The sequence below is a fragment of the Protopterus annectens genome, chromosome 1.part0 (assembly GCF_019279795.1).
Source record: "Protopterus annectens isolate FY-2018-M chromosome 1.part0, PAN1.0, whole genome shotgun sequence".
Classification (NCBI taxonomy): domain Eukaryota; kingdom Metazoa; phylum Chordata; order Ceratodontiformes; family Protopteridae; genus Protopterus; species Protopterus annectens.
The window spans coordinates 63,755,486-63,772,076 of record NC_056725.1 but is presented as its reverse complement, the minus strand read 5'-3'; the positions used below and the strand labels follow the sequence as shown (position 1 = coordinate 63,772,076).

Sequence of the window (16,591 nt, the reverse complement as noted above, 5' to 3'; positions counted from 1 at the left end):
AAAAGGAAAAGCAAATCACCAAGGACTCATGGTCCTTTTTGGTTGCAATGACCTCAGTTGGTTTCAACTCAGAAAGTCTACTTGCTACAACTGATGTCAAAGATTTATATTCATCAATCCCCCACGATATAGCCATTGAATGGGTAGGGGCAATGTTAAGGTCACTCGAGGCACCCAATGAGGAAATTCAACTAGTAAGTGAGTTAATGGATACAGTCCTCTCATATAACTACCTAATGTTCGATGGAGATCTATACCATCAAAAAATTGGGGTCGCCATGGGATCACCTAGTGGAGGAAGCATAGCTAATTTAGTTATGGCCCACTGGGAAAGGAACAACATCTTGTCAGTGGATTATGTTACCTCAAAAATAGGTTTCTATACCAGATTTCTTGACGATATCTTTATGGTTTACCTAGGAACTGCCCTGGAATTTGAAAGCTTGATGGCAACTTTGAACGAGTCAACTGAGTTTCTTACATTTACGTTCAAATACAACACGAACAGGATTGATTACCTTGACATTGACTTAAGTAAGGATTTTGAAAATAAGTTGTGGACATCTAAAATACATCGCAAGGAATCTTATTCCAACTCTATGTTGCATTACTCGAGCTGCCATCCAGCACACCAAAAGAGATCCGTTGTCAAGGGACAACTTGTTAGGGCGGCACGTATGTCTAGTAAGGAAGAAGATTTCCTAGATGAATGCCATACCCTAACTCAATTTTTTCTTGCACGAGCTTACCTGCGTTCTCTTTTAAATGAGATCACTGATGAGGTTAAACGCAAAAGGGACTTGAAGATCTATGTCCCTTTGTTGAACAGAGATCCAACAAGTGTTGGTGTTTCAACTGGAGGGGCAATTGGAAATTCGACCAACCCAGATTTTCATAGTGGCTTTTGCTACACTTTCAGTATTGATTCTATAAAAATTAACAACATAATACTGAAAAACTGGGAGTTTCTGACCAATGACAACGACCTTCACAATGTAGTCCCGATGAGACCTAAAATTATTTATAAAAGAGGGCCGAACTTAAAAGAACTTCTGGAAGGCACTAAGCAACCGTATACGACCAAACTGGGTATGTTTAAGTGCCAAATGTGTAAGTACTGCCACTGGATTGAAGAGGGCGTTAAGTTTGCCATTGGGGACTACAAATTTAAATCCTTTTCCAAGTTCGATTGTAACAGCAAGCTAGTGGTTTACCTTGCTAAATGCTGTTGTTGCCCAGCCTTCTACATCGGGAAAACCGATAGAAGGCTGAGGGAAAGGATATACGAACACTTATACAGCATTAGGACTGCAAGGTTAACCAATGCTCTAGCTAGGCATGTGCTGGATAATGCAGGACATCAATTCAGGTTTAGAGTCATTGACCAACAGACTAGAGACATTAGGGGAGGCTATGACTCCCTTAAACTGGAGAGAAAAGAATTGATATGGCAGTTGAGAACTAACGCCAACCAGAAACCCGGCTTGAATGAAATGACATCTATAGCCTGCATCCTCAAACTAAAGAGCTTGGACAGATAAATTTGATTGAAAGACTAACGTAGATTTTCAAAGGTTATTACTGATTATTATATATATGGGGGGAACTCGTGGGAATCCGGGAGAATTGGCTCCCGACACCTTTAGTGGGGTTGTGTTGTCACTTTATTAATTGGTCGTGCACTTAAAATTAGTCACTGAAAAGTGGTTGAGCAACACTATTAATAATGGAAAGGGCCAGTATTTCCATTGTTAACTCCCAATTCTTGACTTTCAATTTTCAACCTACATTTAATTTCATCTTTGTGGGACGTGCACGCCCAATTTTTCTATGACATAACTACAACTAATTTTAAATATTCATTAAACACATTAAAGGTTTTGACCATGAAATATAAAATACACATAATATATATAATAAATATAAACATATGTAATTTATATAATATATATAAAATATGAAATATAGAATTACCGATACAGTAATTACTTTCTTTCCATTAGGCATGAATGACCAAGTACTATGAATACAATGTGTAGCCTTAAGGCTTGGGTTCATTGCCTGTCCGTGGGTTTAGTTTCTCCAAACGTGTCTCAAAATTGGGTGACATGTGTTTAATTAGGCTACTCGACAATTGGTTCCTTATTCTTTTGATTTTTATTCATATTCTTTTCTCTTAACATGAGAATTATTTACACTTAAAACTAAGGGCGATATGTGTGCAGCCACGAGAGTATTTTATTACAACTAATGGCTAACAAAGGGGTTGATGTTGAACGGGTTTGAATGCCAGTACTCGACTCAGAAAGGTTTCAACCCCTAACAATAGTTTTGATACCTTTAATATTTTAGCTCTAATACTACCTTTAAAAGTATTTCATATCAACACAGTGTTGGTTCCGCCTCTATTGAGTTGAGTTTTAACAACCGTGCTATATACGGGTGTTATTTAAATTTATTTAAATCTATTCTGTGACTGAACTTGTGTGGGTTTATTTGAATGTTTTAATAGTAATTTTTATACATTCATGTATTTTTTTATTTTTTTATTCAATGGAACATGATGTTGTTTTTCGAAAATGCATTTTGGCATATGCTTGAATTTGATTCATTATGGTTAGGGTTTGTCCGTTGCATAATACCAACATTATCGTTTATCACCATTGCTAAATACTCTTAGCCCGACAACTGAAAAGAGTATTAAGGCTCTATATGAACAGAAAATTTTGTTCTCGGCTGCTTGTAAAGCTAGCCCTACAGGGAGGGTAACCATGACAACTACCACCAGGTGAAAACTATTATTTATTACCTTAATTAATGGTGGTTTTCAGTGTATTAGGGAACATTTGAGTATTTAAGCTTGGTGCTTATGTTAAGCACTGTTTTGCTTCTGAAGAAGTTGGTTTATTATATACTGACGAAAAGTGTACTGTTACTGACCGCGCTTAAAGCAATTAAAACTCTTTGAATTTTAACGAAGGAAGGAGCCTGGAGCCTTATTTTCATTTGCTAGTCCTGTGGTGTGCTTAAAAAGCTTTCGTTAAGCAACCTTAAGTACTGTTAAAATTGGATCTCACACCAGGAACTTCTGAATGGTGCTTACCAAGTTTATCTTTGTCCCACCAAAACAGAACAGCAGGAACTGAGGACAATACATGTCAGGCTAAAGGGTTAAATGTGGGAATTAATGTTGCATACAGTGTATGTTGTTAAGAACATTTGAAATGTGGACAAAATTATGTTAACTGTCAACGGTGGTGAAAATAGTGTTATCTAGAAATACTATTTGTGAGGACAGACTTTACACGAGTTCTTCATGTCAAACAGAGTTTACCATGATCAGAGTGTTTTTTTCTTTTTTGTTTTTCATTTGCTAGTATTAGGGACCCACCAGCAGTGATATTTGACACCATGCATGAGGACTGCGAATGTTAGTTCAAAGACAGGAAGCAAAAAATTATTTGGACTCGCTTGAATTTCCCCAGTTATCACAAAATCTAGTAGGCAAGATTTCTGTATAGGAAATACTCTGATAAACGGTTGCAAGGCAAATCCCTTAGAACAGATGGCTTCCCAATATAGATATAGAAACTAGGATGCAATAAAACAACAGAAATATTGCAGCTTAGTTAATGATATACTACTGGAAACAAAAGTCCGCTTACTATAAAAATAAGCAGTCTTACCAGCAATCCCTAAAAGACCTACGCTGCCTATCCTTGTACAGGCAAATTCCTGTATTAAATACTGACTAAAATATATTAATCGTAATATTTAAAAAATGGTTCTACTGAAGGGAAAAAAGGAACTTGTGATAATATTATAAAACCAGCACTGGTACGGGAACGAACACACAGACACACGCGCACAGACAGACACACACCACACAGACACACCAGCTACTAATAATCAATATGGAGGCACTTCATCTGACCAGGTTACTGACAGAAGAGTAGACGTCCATAATTATGTACAGGGGCTCTAAATCAAGGGTTTAAATGGGGGTGGTGGTGGCCATTACAGAAAATACAGATAAAAAAACGGTAGCCATCATACTCCGTTATCTGACTTGTTTCTGGAACCTTGGCCCAACACGATTACCTCTAGTACAGGATTATTACTTGGAAGTTAACAAGATAAAAATAAAAATAATGCATCAACCACCAATTGAACTATATCTAGCAGAAATGAAAAGAGATTACCTGTTGTTATATCATATCCTACAGAATTTTAAGTCAATTTCCGTTTATAAGACCAATGAAACAAACTAAAGCCCTGAATATAACTATCAACCATACTTCTTTTTAATACCGGAATATGCTTATCTGCGGGGTCATTTAAGATTAACAGGACAACTTAGCATCATGCCCTACGGTGCTCCTAACAGTTATCTACAGTATCTCTTCACAGAACCAGTCCTCCTCCTGGAGAAATAAGATGTCAGTACTCAATCTTAAATGTTTTATTCATTGGATTTATGTTCCTGTTGAACGATTATTTGAAATGGTTGTTGAGAAACAATAAATAAAATTAAGGAAGAAAATCCAACAATTCTTTCAGAATGGAAAACATATTCAGGTAGCGTGGGATAAAACAATCCTCCCTATTTCTAAAGCCAATACTGTCAACCTCATATTTGCAAACACATCATTGGGTAATACAAATGATTCCCTGGCTTCCTGGTAATGACGGCATTTCTAACAAGGCACTGACACAGACCGTGGTGGCTTAAGTGAGCACACACATCACACTGAGGCCTCCTACCTCCTTCCTTAGGTATATGCATGACCCCACTCACATGCTAATGAGGCTACTGTCAGAGTGGGATAACTAAAGCCCATATCTGTGGTCCTGGCAATTTTTGATACCATGAATGCAGCAGCAGCTCACAGTAGACCAAAACCACCTGTTCCTCCCTCAAGTAAAGGTTGGCCAACACTGGCCACTATCTTTTCTCCTCACCTTCCATACACAGCACTTACAGTCTCAAAGCAGCTACTCAGTCTCTAGTTGTCTGCGTCATAGGCAGCATCTTATTCCACTACACCACAGAGCAGTGTTAACATTAGTTTAGAAGTTTGACAAATGAACCTAAGAACCTTTGAAATCTGCATGCAGTAGATTAATTCAATATGTGATCACTTACCTGAGCCAGCTTTACACTAAGGGCGGTCTTCAGTCCCAGTACCCGCTCCTTCATTGGAACCATATAGTAATAACTGGTTGGGCCTCTAGGACCATGAGCAACACCACCTAAAATATAAAGGCAAACATGAAACAAAAAAAAATACTGGATACTGACCTATCTCATATAAGCAGCTCTGCTTTAAAAGGATTTTCATTTTCAATAAATGTTTCATCTTAATGTAAACCATGACAATTTATATAGAGTTCTCATAAATGTTCATCGTACCACTGACTATTTTCAGTTGCAAAACAAAAATGTCACCTCAAGATCAGTATGACACTTGATACTGACCAGGACTTCAGTACTTAAAGGGGTCACATTAACAATATGCTGGAAAAGTATTGAACATAGTAACGTCTGAGCTAGAATTTAGTATTACAATGACCTGTAATTCTGGCAATTCTTAATAGTTTGACCTCAGCTGAAAATAACTTTAGAACATTTTAGGAATATGGCAACTTTTATCTTTAAAGTCACAAAGACACATTTTTGCCTCAGCAGTTCATATACTGTCAGACTTGTTGCACATTTGCAAGTCCACTGGGGGCATAATATCACCTCAAGAGATCTAAAGCTATTGTGGTACATAAATAAACCATGTTGGAGGAACAGATATGCATCACACAGAACATCACTTATTTGGAATAGTCTTCCTCCCCACATAAAGCAAATTTCTTACACTATTTAAAACGTAATCTGGACAAATGAATGGGTAACTACAAATTCACCTCTGGTTTAAGCACCATTGTCCCTTTACCGATAAGAGTAACATGTAAATGCTCATCTTGCCTCTTGGTTATTCATACTTAAAATGGGTTAAATGGGAATGTGTGGTTAGGTTCTGAAGATCCTCACTGATCAATAGCCTAGTAAGTCCCTTTGAACCTATTCTGAAAGAAAATTTCACACTCAATACACACCCATCTTCTACAAAGGATTATTTCCATCAGTCTTAGTTAAAAAGAAAGTCTGGAGGAAAATATAATTAAAATTTGGCGGAAACAATGAAGAACACCCAGTTAAAAACATTTTCAATTCTATATATAGTGTCATTGTTTTATTTATTTATCCACCCTCTTCCTAGTCCTACTTATCACTGTCTGTTTTCCTTGCTGCCATGCCTGCAAAATCCTTGGATCTCCCAAAATTTCTCTTGCCACGATGCCCCTGATGCAACCCTAACACTGATTGGGTGCCTGTAACATCTCAGGAAATCAGTCTTACGATGGCTCATTACTAGGACTTAAAGGTGCGGATCCCATTAGAAGATGTGTACCATGGTACGAGCAGACATCATGTTTGCAGTGGCTGGTAAACAGTCCCTAGTACTACCTATCTTCCCAGCAAGCTGACATCAGTTCAAGTGAATGGACAGTGGAGCATGGCTTAAGTCTGCCCCATCTTGGGCCCTTAAAGCAGCCCACCTCACATCCTTCCTACACTAAAACAAAATGTTACATTCATGGTACCTCATCTAAAGAGTACCAAGAAGGAAAATGTTTCCTTCCTGAAAGGTAGTAGCCTAAGTGCCAGGGAATAAAAGTTTTTATTTTATTTATTTATTTTTTTTAGTGCTTTGGATGGAGTTGAGATTATTTATTTTATTTACAGCAGTATTTGTACAACTACCTCTATTTTCTGTGTCAATTGTTCAAGCCACTAACTGAAATCAGTTTTGTCTGGACTGTAGTCAGGTTTTTATCCCTCTATACTACTGGTACAGGCTATCCGGTCTCATAATCACGGTAATTTTGAAATACTTTCATTGTAAACAAACAAAGCAACATGGTCTTCAAAGGAGATCAAGAATACAGCAGCAACCACTTTTCAGTTGGAATGGAAATGATTTCTGCATTATAAAAAAATGACACTGGGATGGAGCCTAGATAGCCAACTGAGAGCAGTGAATTTTGAGAGCTCCATAAACTAGTATAATATAGGAACATTTTACTATTTTCAAGTTTAAAATGTCAAAAATCTACAGATAAACTACTAAACTACATAAATATCAATTTTGGTGGAGATGTACAAAACTTTTCCAGTCAAGTAACTTGGAGATGTACTGAGCCACTGAATATGAACTCAAGGAATTCTCATCCAGATGCTGCTTTGAAAAATTAACTGCAATTCATGACATCTACCTTACAGGAACGACCTTTGAAGATGGATGGCTTTAAAAATGATTTACAAAACCTCAAATTAAATTATCAAAAACAGACTGATACTCTTAAGGAACTATTACAGCAACACCATACAAAAATAACAAATATAGAGACTTCTCTAATGATACTGAAGGGAGACAAAGATGAAGAATTCCAAAAAAGAATTTCTGCTTCAACAGAATACATGGCTGCTTAACAAAATAGATTACTTACAAAACAGGGAAAGGAGAAACACCATAAGGATCTTTGGTCTGCCTGAAAACACTGGAGAAGACATTATTTCATTCTTAACCAGGATTCCTGAATTTGGAGGAAGCCTGCTTCTAACTCAACAAATACTCCACCTAGATCCATATTTATACAATTTCTTTCATTTCTGGACAAGGAAATACAATCAAAACTGTTGAAATAAAACATCAACAACATAGTGTCTATCTCAGAAGAAATGAAATGGTTGGCCCCTACTCTTAAAAGAATAAAAGAAACAAATCCTTGGACTGATGCTAGAAAGAATAAACAAAAAACTGATTCCAAGATAGCTGTCCCCAAAAAATAACTCTTACAACTACATCTCTCAAAGTATCAACTGATATGGTACATCACTTGTCATCTGTTTTTATTTAAAAAAAGGAGGGTTTCTTAAAACAACTGAGAAACAGTAATGATTTATTCAGAATGTTCAAAGAGTCGAGTAATTCTTCACAAACAAAGGTAGGCCAAAAATGGGTTACTATTTACATTATATATAAGCCAAACAAAGCAACATATAATACATAGAAGTTTCTATTCCCCTCCTTGAACTCAATGAATACTTATCTTGTTCATTTTTCATTGTTGCACTTATAATTTAAGTAATTAATTAATTAATTCAACAAGGTACCATTCATCAGAGTTCAGACTCAAATGTAACAAATTATCATATATAATAGTAAGAGTTGAGTGTTTTGAAAAAAAAATGCTGTCATGGAGACTAATACCTTCTTCAGTTAAAGTATGATTTAGAAATGTCATGTATAACCTGGTTATAGTTGCAAGCTCTTAGTACAAATGTCATCATTATTGTGTCTAAATATAGTTAATATCAATGATGGCAGGTGTCACAGCTACGAGTGCTGCTTGATCAATCCTGATATGATGTGCATGGATGCAGCTGTGTCTGGCAGTTAGTACAAATGTCATTATTATTCTGTCTAAACACAGTTAATTTCAATTATGGCAGGTATCATAGCTTCCAGTGCTGTTTGATCAATCCTAATATGGTGTGCGTGGATGCAGCCATGCCTGGCAGCTAGTAGAAATGTCATTATTATTCTGTCTAAATATAGTTAATATCAATTCTGGCAGGTACCATAGCTTCAAGGGCTGTTTGATTAAGCCTGACATGGTGTGTGTGGATGCAGCTGTGTCTGGCAGCTGTTGTAAGTTGCCGTTTTCATCTCCGCGAAGCCGTGTGTTGCGACTTATGAACAAGATTTACTGATGCTTGTGCATCAGGAATAGAGAGTTGCTGTTTTAGCCTGGATCCAGGGGAAGGTTGTGGATAAAACTGTGATTTGGGATATTTTGGCAGAGAATAGTTTGCTTATACATCTGCTGACTGAGAGGTGAGAAGGCTGGAAGAATGCGTTATCTCTTGTTGGGGAGTTTTTTTTCCTGTTTTTTGATCTGTTTGCTCTCTGTTCATTTCTTGGCTGCTGCCTCGCTGAAAGGGAGGGAATTTAAGCTTGAAGTTGCAGTGAAGTGAATCTTTGCTTCAGGTGCATCGCGAGCCTCTGGTATGCAGTAAACACACACACTAACAGAAACAGATGCTCCCAGGTTGCTATGGTAACGGAGATAGAGTGACGATAATGCTTAACGGCTCTGGGGAGCCTCCGAGATGATTCTCGGAATTGAAGTTTCTGGGTTTAAAAACTATATATAATAAAAGGGCTGTTTTAAACCACGTGTACAAATATTGATGGCCTCCCAACACTTTGTTTAGCTCATTAAGTTGATTCTTGATATACATAAGCTCAGTTTTATATTTAAAATGTATTTTGGTCCAAACACATTAAAGACTTACATAAGAGTGGAAGTCTGAGTTATTGTGAAAGACTAAGAGCACTTGGTCTTGTGCAATACCCTTTGCAGTGGTCTGGGAGGTGTGCTTGCTGGGCATATGGGGATAGCTGATTCTAGGGGTGTTTGGGGTTGCTGGGAAGTGCTTAAGAGTCATCCGATTTCCTTCGTGGAAATATCTGTGGGAATGGAAGTTGTGTTGAGTGGCCACTGCATAGAACAGGCTGGTAAAATAGAACAGAGCAAATATTGGTTTGGATATTTTAAGAACGGACTGGAAACACACCACACAAACTAGTAAATGGTATTCTGGCAAAACTGGATGGACATTGTTGCCCATGTTTGAAGTACTGATGTGTGTGTATGTAAGGATGAAAATATACTTAAAACAAATAAGAAACTAGAAGGGTCTCATAATTTGAAGTCTATGGACTGTAGAAACATGCTTGGAAGGAACTAATAATAAGAATAAGCATTACAGCTTGTGTTCTCTCAAATAACCAAGCAACAGCCCAAAAAAAACATACATACAATAGTTATGTAATGTATGATTTTAGTAAATCTAGACATAAAATAATTGTCATATAAGATGAAGCAGTCTGCTGAATTTAGATATTAAAGACATGATTTAAATAACATGGGCTTGTGTACAACACTACTGTCTTAACTTGTCATGCATGACACACACTACATTGAACATCAAGGGGAAGCATTATGATTTTCTTATATAAGTAAATATGCATAACAAGTCATGTAATTCCTTTAACTTGAATTGTAGTTTTTGTAACCCATCTTGACCATATAAAATACTTAAGCGGTTACCAAGGTAACTAATTTTGTATACATGAAATCAAACTGACAAAGTTGTTCAAGAGAAGCAGAAGCCTGAACATGAAATGTCACAGCATGTAGCAATCATATTCTGAACAAATAGTATTAAACTGCCAATAGACACTTAGTTTAATAACATGGGCTTGTGTATAACACTACTGTCTTAACTTGTCATAAATGACATACACTACATTGAACATCAAGGGGAAGCATGATGATTTTCTCATAAGTAAATGTGCATAACAAGTCATATAACTGCTTTAACCTGAACTGTGGTCTTGTAACCCATCTTGACCATACATAATACTTAAGTAATTTCCTACGTGACTGTTTTATACATGACAAACTGACAAAGCTGTTCAAGGGAAACAATAGAAGCCTGAACTAGGAATGTCACAGAATGTAACAATCACATTCTGAACAAATAGTATTAAATTGACAATAATCACTCAGTTTAACCTTTGCTAATTATAAAAAATAGCATGTTGTCATTTAAATCGAAAAACTTTCAGTATATGCCATAAAATGGCAACTTATGACTATGGAAAGGGAACTTGTAATCATTAATCACAATAAGTGAATTTGTTGTTTTTAACCTATAATTTCACTCATTTTATAATAAGAAATGACAGATATGAAAATCCTTATGTGTAGGAAATGGGGGGGGGATGCACTAATTGAAATACACCTTTTATCAATGTTCACATAAAACAAACTTGATACTTTAAGTTAGCAACAAAGTGATTACTTAAATGCTGGCAAACAATGAAATACAACTTCTGATATATCCAGTAACATACATTGTATTATAAACATTAGGTATAAATATTATTACCATCTATTTATATTAAGTAAACTGCGGTGGTGGTGCTGCGGTAGCGTTGTCGCCTCACAGTAAGACATCCTGTTCGATTCTCAGATCGTCTTGTGTGGTGACATGCATGAATGGGCGTACCTTCGTTGAAGGTTGTGCGTCAGGGCTGGCAACTCAGCACGTAAAAATCTACTGCCAATCATCTACTGCCAATCATTAGCGAACCGGAGTTCCGCTGTGGCGACCCCTAACTGGGAAAAGCCAAAAAGCCACAACAACCATCTATTTATATTAAGTAATAAGTTTTGAATGACTTCATCAATAAGGGTGAATATGTTAAACTGTGTGCTATAATCTTTTACTGAGGTTTTATATACGATACATCCTACTTTACTGTGATTGAATTGCTTGTCATCTATCTTTCATGTAAATATTAACTGCTTATACAATAAGTAGACATTTATATTGTATTAGAATTATGTCTAATCTACAACAGTAATCTGTTCAAAATAATATAAATATAGTTTATTCCTATTACAAATATTCTCCATATGATAATTCAATTTATGAAGTGCAGATGTTCTGGATTGTCAAGGTAGAAATGCTAATCTGATGGACTTAGGTTTATCCATCAGATTAGGACTGACTTTCATTCCATGGCTAGTACGGATCATAGTTTTGTTAACATTTATTGATTTAAATTTATTTCACAAAAAACATTTTTAGTATGCATGACCAAAATATTACTTTATTGGTAAACACTCAAAGTATAAAACTGATAATTTCCTTTAAAAGCTCAAACATATACTTTATAGTTGTCAGAGGAAAATATTTAATAGTCACAATAAAACAAAAAATACATAGTCTAAATAACCTAAGATGGATTTAACTTTATTATCTTTAAATACCAATGGCTTAAACAATCCTAGCAAGAGATCAAATCTACTGAAAAATTTAAAACTGAACAAAGCACAAACTGTCTTCCTTCAAGAAACTCATTTCAAAACAAATGACAATTACAAATGGAACCCTAAGGAATAAATGATATTGGCGCAATCCACTTAAGACAAAGACAAAAAGGGTAACAATTTTATGGAAAAAAAATTTGATTAACCCAGAAATCATTTATAAGTATGAAGAAAAAGAAGGCCTTATGGCATTAGTAATATAATAACAGAATATGGGCCCTAGCGAATCTATACTGGTTCCCAGGCACTGGAACAGGAACACTTAGATTTCACTTCCAATAATTATAAAGGCAACTTAATATTAGGAGGAGATTTTAAATGAATATTTGAGATTTCTGAAACTACAAATAAAAGACCACTGCATACATCTGCTGTATCAAAAGCTTTAAACAAGTGGGTAGAATCACTTCATCTTGTAGATAGTTTCAAATTTAAAGATAAATCTTTGTTGTTTACCCACAAAGATCACAGATTTGGTATCCAAACTAGAATTGATAAAATAATTGCTGCCCATGACTTACACTCTAAAATCATTAATTTCTCAATCATTCCATGCCACTTTTCAGACCACAGTTCATTGATACTAAAACTTCAAAATGGGTACAAAGCATTAATCTTTAACTCCAGAATTCCATCATATATACCTAAATTAGAGTGCTCAAACCCTGGTTATTATCTGAATTACAGTTCTTCTTAGATATTAATTACAACACAGAGATAAATAAAATAATGTTATGGTACTCATTAAAAGCTTACATATATGGTAAAACCCTAACTTGGTATAAAAAAAAAAATCAGAGAATGGGATTCTGAATTATTACAGCTACAATGCAAACTTTTGTCAGTAAAAGCAGAAAAAAATCTAATCATTTGGTGATGAAAAAGAAATAAATATTAAACAATAAATAAAATGAAATTCTAACACAAAACTAGTTTAGCTCTAGAAAAACTAAAAATTAATACCTTAACTTCTCCCAAATATCTACATAATTTATCCACAAGAATCAAAATACAATCAAAAGTTAACAATGTCTTCTATGAAAAGAAAGGGAAAAATGTCTCTGATATAGGTGACATTCTTAATGCCTATAGAAATCACTATATGGAACATTTCCAAAAAGAAAATATACATATTAATCAATTAAATCTAGATGAAAAATGTTCCAATATAAAAAAATACCAGAAAAATGAAAACTAGATCTGCAAGCACCCATATCCTACAAAGAAATTACAGATACAATAAAAAAGGGTAAAAACAATAAAGCTCCAGGTATAGATGGCATAATTATGAACATATATAAACTTTTTCCTTCAAAGATACTATCACTCTTCCATAAAACTCTATTAGGAATTCAGTCACAAGCTTTAATACCACCCTCTTGGAGATATTCTTTAATCACACCAATCCTAAAAGAAAACAAATCCCCAACCCTCTGTACCTCATATAGACCTACATCATTATTAAATACTGATATAAGATATTTATGCCAATATTAACTAACAGAATGAAAATACCACTATCCAAAACAATAAAGAATGATCAAACTGGATTTATACATCATAGACACACATGACAATATTAAAAGGATAATTTGACAATATTAAAATGATAATTTCTCTTGCAGATTATGTTAATAAAAAAATAAAGAAACTCATAATTGGCTTAGACATAGAGAAAGCCTTTGATTCCCTAAATTGGAACTATTTACTCAAAATCTTAATGCTATTTGAATTTTCTGTATCCTTTCTTCATCTCCTGAAGAATATGTATACAAATAATTTAGCAAATGTCATGTTAGGGCCTTTTACCTCTGAATCTATATATATAACAAAAGGTACTAAACAAGGATCTCCCATGTCACCGATTCTATTTGCTCTAGCTACTGAAATATTGGCAGATTCAATTTGTAACTATATAAAAATCATAGGAATAGATGTTTATGAACAATACAATTCAATGCTATTTGCCGATGACATATTACTAACATTATCTAATACGAGTAAGACATTAGAAGAATTAGCTATATTAACTGACAAATTTCACATGACTTCAGGACTCTATTTCAATAAATCAAAATTTTTATTTTTAAATAAAAAAAAGAACTGCAGACCAAGGAGGATCACATCATAGGGAAACAAGAATCTACCTTAAAATATCTAGGAATTGAGTTATGCAAGGATACTAATGAATTAGTCTCAAAAAAACTATAATAATATCATCAATACAATTAAAATCTGTGGGAAAATGGAACTAAATAATATTAACATTTGAAGACAGACTACAGTTAATAAAAATGGTTTTACTGCTCAAGATCCTATACATAGCCTTGGCAATACAACTGTTACCAGAAAAGAATATACTTAAAGAAATAAATTCATGCCTAATACAATTTTATGGTTGCCCAAAAGAAACAGAATAGCTGTAATACATCATATCAGACCATGGAAAACATGGAGGATTAAACTTTCCTGATATAGAAACATATATAAGCATCAATGTCTAAAACAATTTCAGATCGGCAAGTTCAAATTATTCTGGAAAGAATTAATGTGATATCAATAAATGAATTTGATTTACAAAAAAAAAAATTGCAAACAAAAATTTGCCATGGCACATATGTATTAGTATGCAATATAACATAACTAAACCCACTAAAACTCGTATGATTAATTATTACATTGACTCATTTAGGAAAATTATTAATGCAAATAGATTTAAAAATCTGGTTTGATCTTTTAACATAATTTATAGTCACAAAGAACTTTCCACATAAATAGAGAAATTATTAATTCCTGGGAATAGAAAGGATTTGTTTGCTGGCTCCAATGTATCAAAGAACTAAAAGTTTTAGATATGCAAGTAATGAAAACAACATACAAAATTCCAGAGCAAGACTGGCTAACTTTACAGAGTATTCTGTCATATTAACAAGTATTAAGTAGAATAATTAACAATTCATTTAAAGAAAAACCTAAATTTATGAAATACATATATGAGATCATATATAATGACTCTAACATGGGAAACAGTATTTTACAAATTTTACAAAATATTGATAAACTATAAAACAACACCCACAACCTCACACTGGAAATATATAACAAAATGACACAATACAGTTAACTGAAAATATTAAAACAAATATCTTATTATCGATAAAATATACATCCTTTACACAATACTGGAAAGTTTTTAATTTGAAATGCTTGAACAGAGCATTTAACCCCAGATAAAATCAGTAAAATTAGTTCCTCCATAAAAGGAATATGTTGGAGATGTGAGCAAGTACACAATGTAGATTAGAACCACATTTTCTTTGATTGTGTTAAAATTAAGCCATTTTGGAATGGTATTAATAACTTTCTACAAGCTTTATTTAATGTATCATTTTATTTAACTAAAGCTCTTGTATTATTAAATGAGAATGAAGGTCCTCATTTGAATAGGTCAAACATGTATCTAGTATGGACTATACTTGCAATTTCAAGGAAGTGTACAACAAGAAGATGGAATACAAACACAATACCAACTTTGGTAGACTTCTACAGCCTACTGACGACCACAGCATTATTGGAAATTACAATTAAAGAACTAAGAATTTACCCACAGCCATTTACCAACAACCCTTAGGGAAAAGTCTTACTGCTGATTGACACTATACAATAACTGATCACACACTCTGATAATGGACTTATAAAGTAATTGTATACATTAAGATCTGTTATAGTGTCAGGCTAATGTAAATAGTGTACATAGTTATTTAAGATGTCATGTACAACTACTATGGAATTCATTCAAATGTATTTGAAAAATTAAAAAAAAAATTTTGGGGGAAAAAATGACATTCCCTTATGTTATGTAACTATAGCCTGTGAAATGTCTGCAAATGTTATTCGGAGGGCAAATGTGCAAGTACAGCTTGTAAATAAAGCAATTTCTAAAAAAATATTTTTCTGAACATTTTTCAAAAAACAGCATGACACAACTGAAAATAAAAATAGTGCATCAGTTACTACAAATGTAAAGACGATAAGTCTAATACAGTAGTGCAGTAAAACAAGCCTCCATGGCTGTCTAGATGGATGATGGTCCTTTCTATCAGCTTTAGGGATTTGCATTGTAGAGGAACAAATGGGTTCTACATGGACGGCGGGGGCCGGACGACTGACAATCAGTAGGCATTAAAACGGAAAAGCATGTACAGAGCATATGACCTACTCGTCTTCATTAAATTTTTGAAAGCGTAAGTGCCTCTACCAAATGTTTAGATTTAATACTTACATTTGTCCCAACACAGATTTGATAAACAAGCAACACACATCTTATTTATTTATTTATATTTGTTTATTTATTTATATTTGTTGACCGGGAGTGTCCGACTGGACGTAGGTCCATTTTCAGCAGAGGCCCGGGGAGAAAAGCTCCACAGTTAAAATAGACAGTAGTTCCACTGGATTACATAGCGATTAACAATTTACATAGCAATTACTTACAACATATTTACAGATGAAGAACATAGTACATCAGTAGACAACTCGAATCTATCTGTGAATCTATCTCCCAGAT

The 16,591-nt window shown here is 34.4% G+C and overlaps 1 protein-coding gene across 2 annotated transcripts in view; it reads right to left on the bottom strand.

Moving 5' to 3' along the window:
- The window catches only part of MRPL4 (mitochondrial ribosomal protein L4), a 684,921-nt gene that overhangs the window by 461,489 nt on the left and 206,841 nt on the right, over window positions 1–16,591 (bottom strand). For both annotated transcript variants that reach the window (XM_044083705.1, XM_044083787.1), the window contains exon 6: window positions 5,147–5,253. In XM_044083705.1, the coding sequence (XP_043939640.1) occupies window positions 5,147–5,253 (107 nt within the window). The remainder of the gene's footprint in view (window positions 1–5,146; window positions 5,254–16,591) is intronic.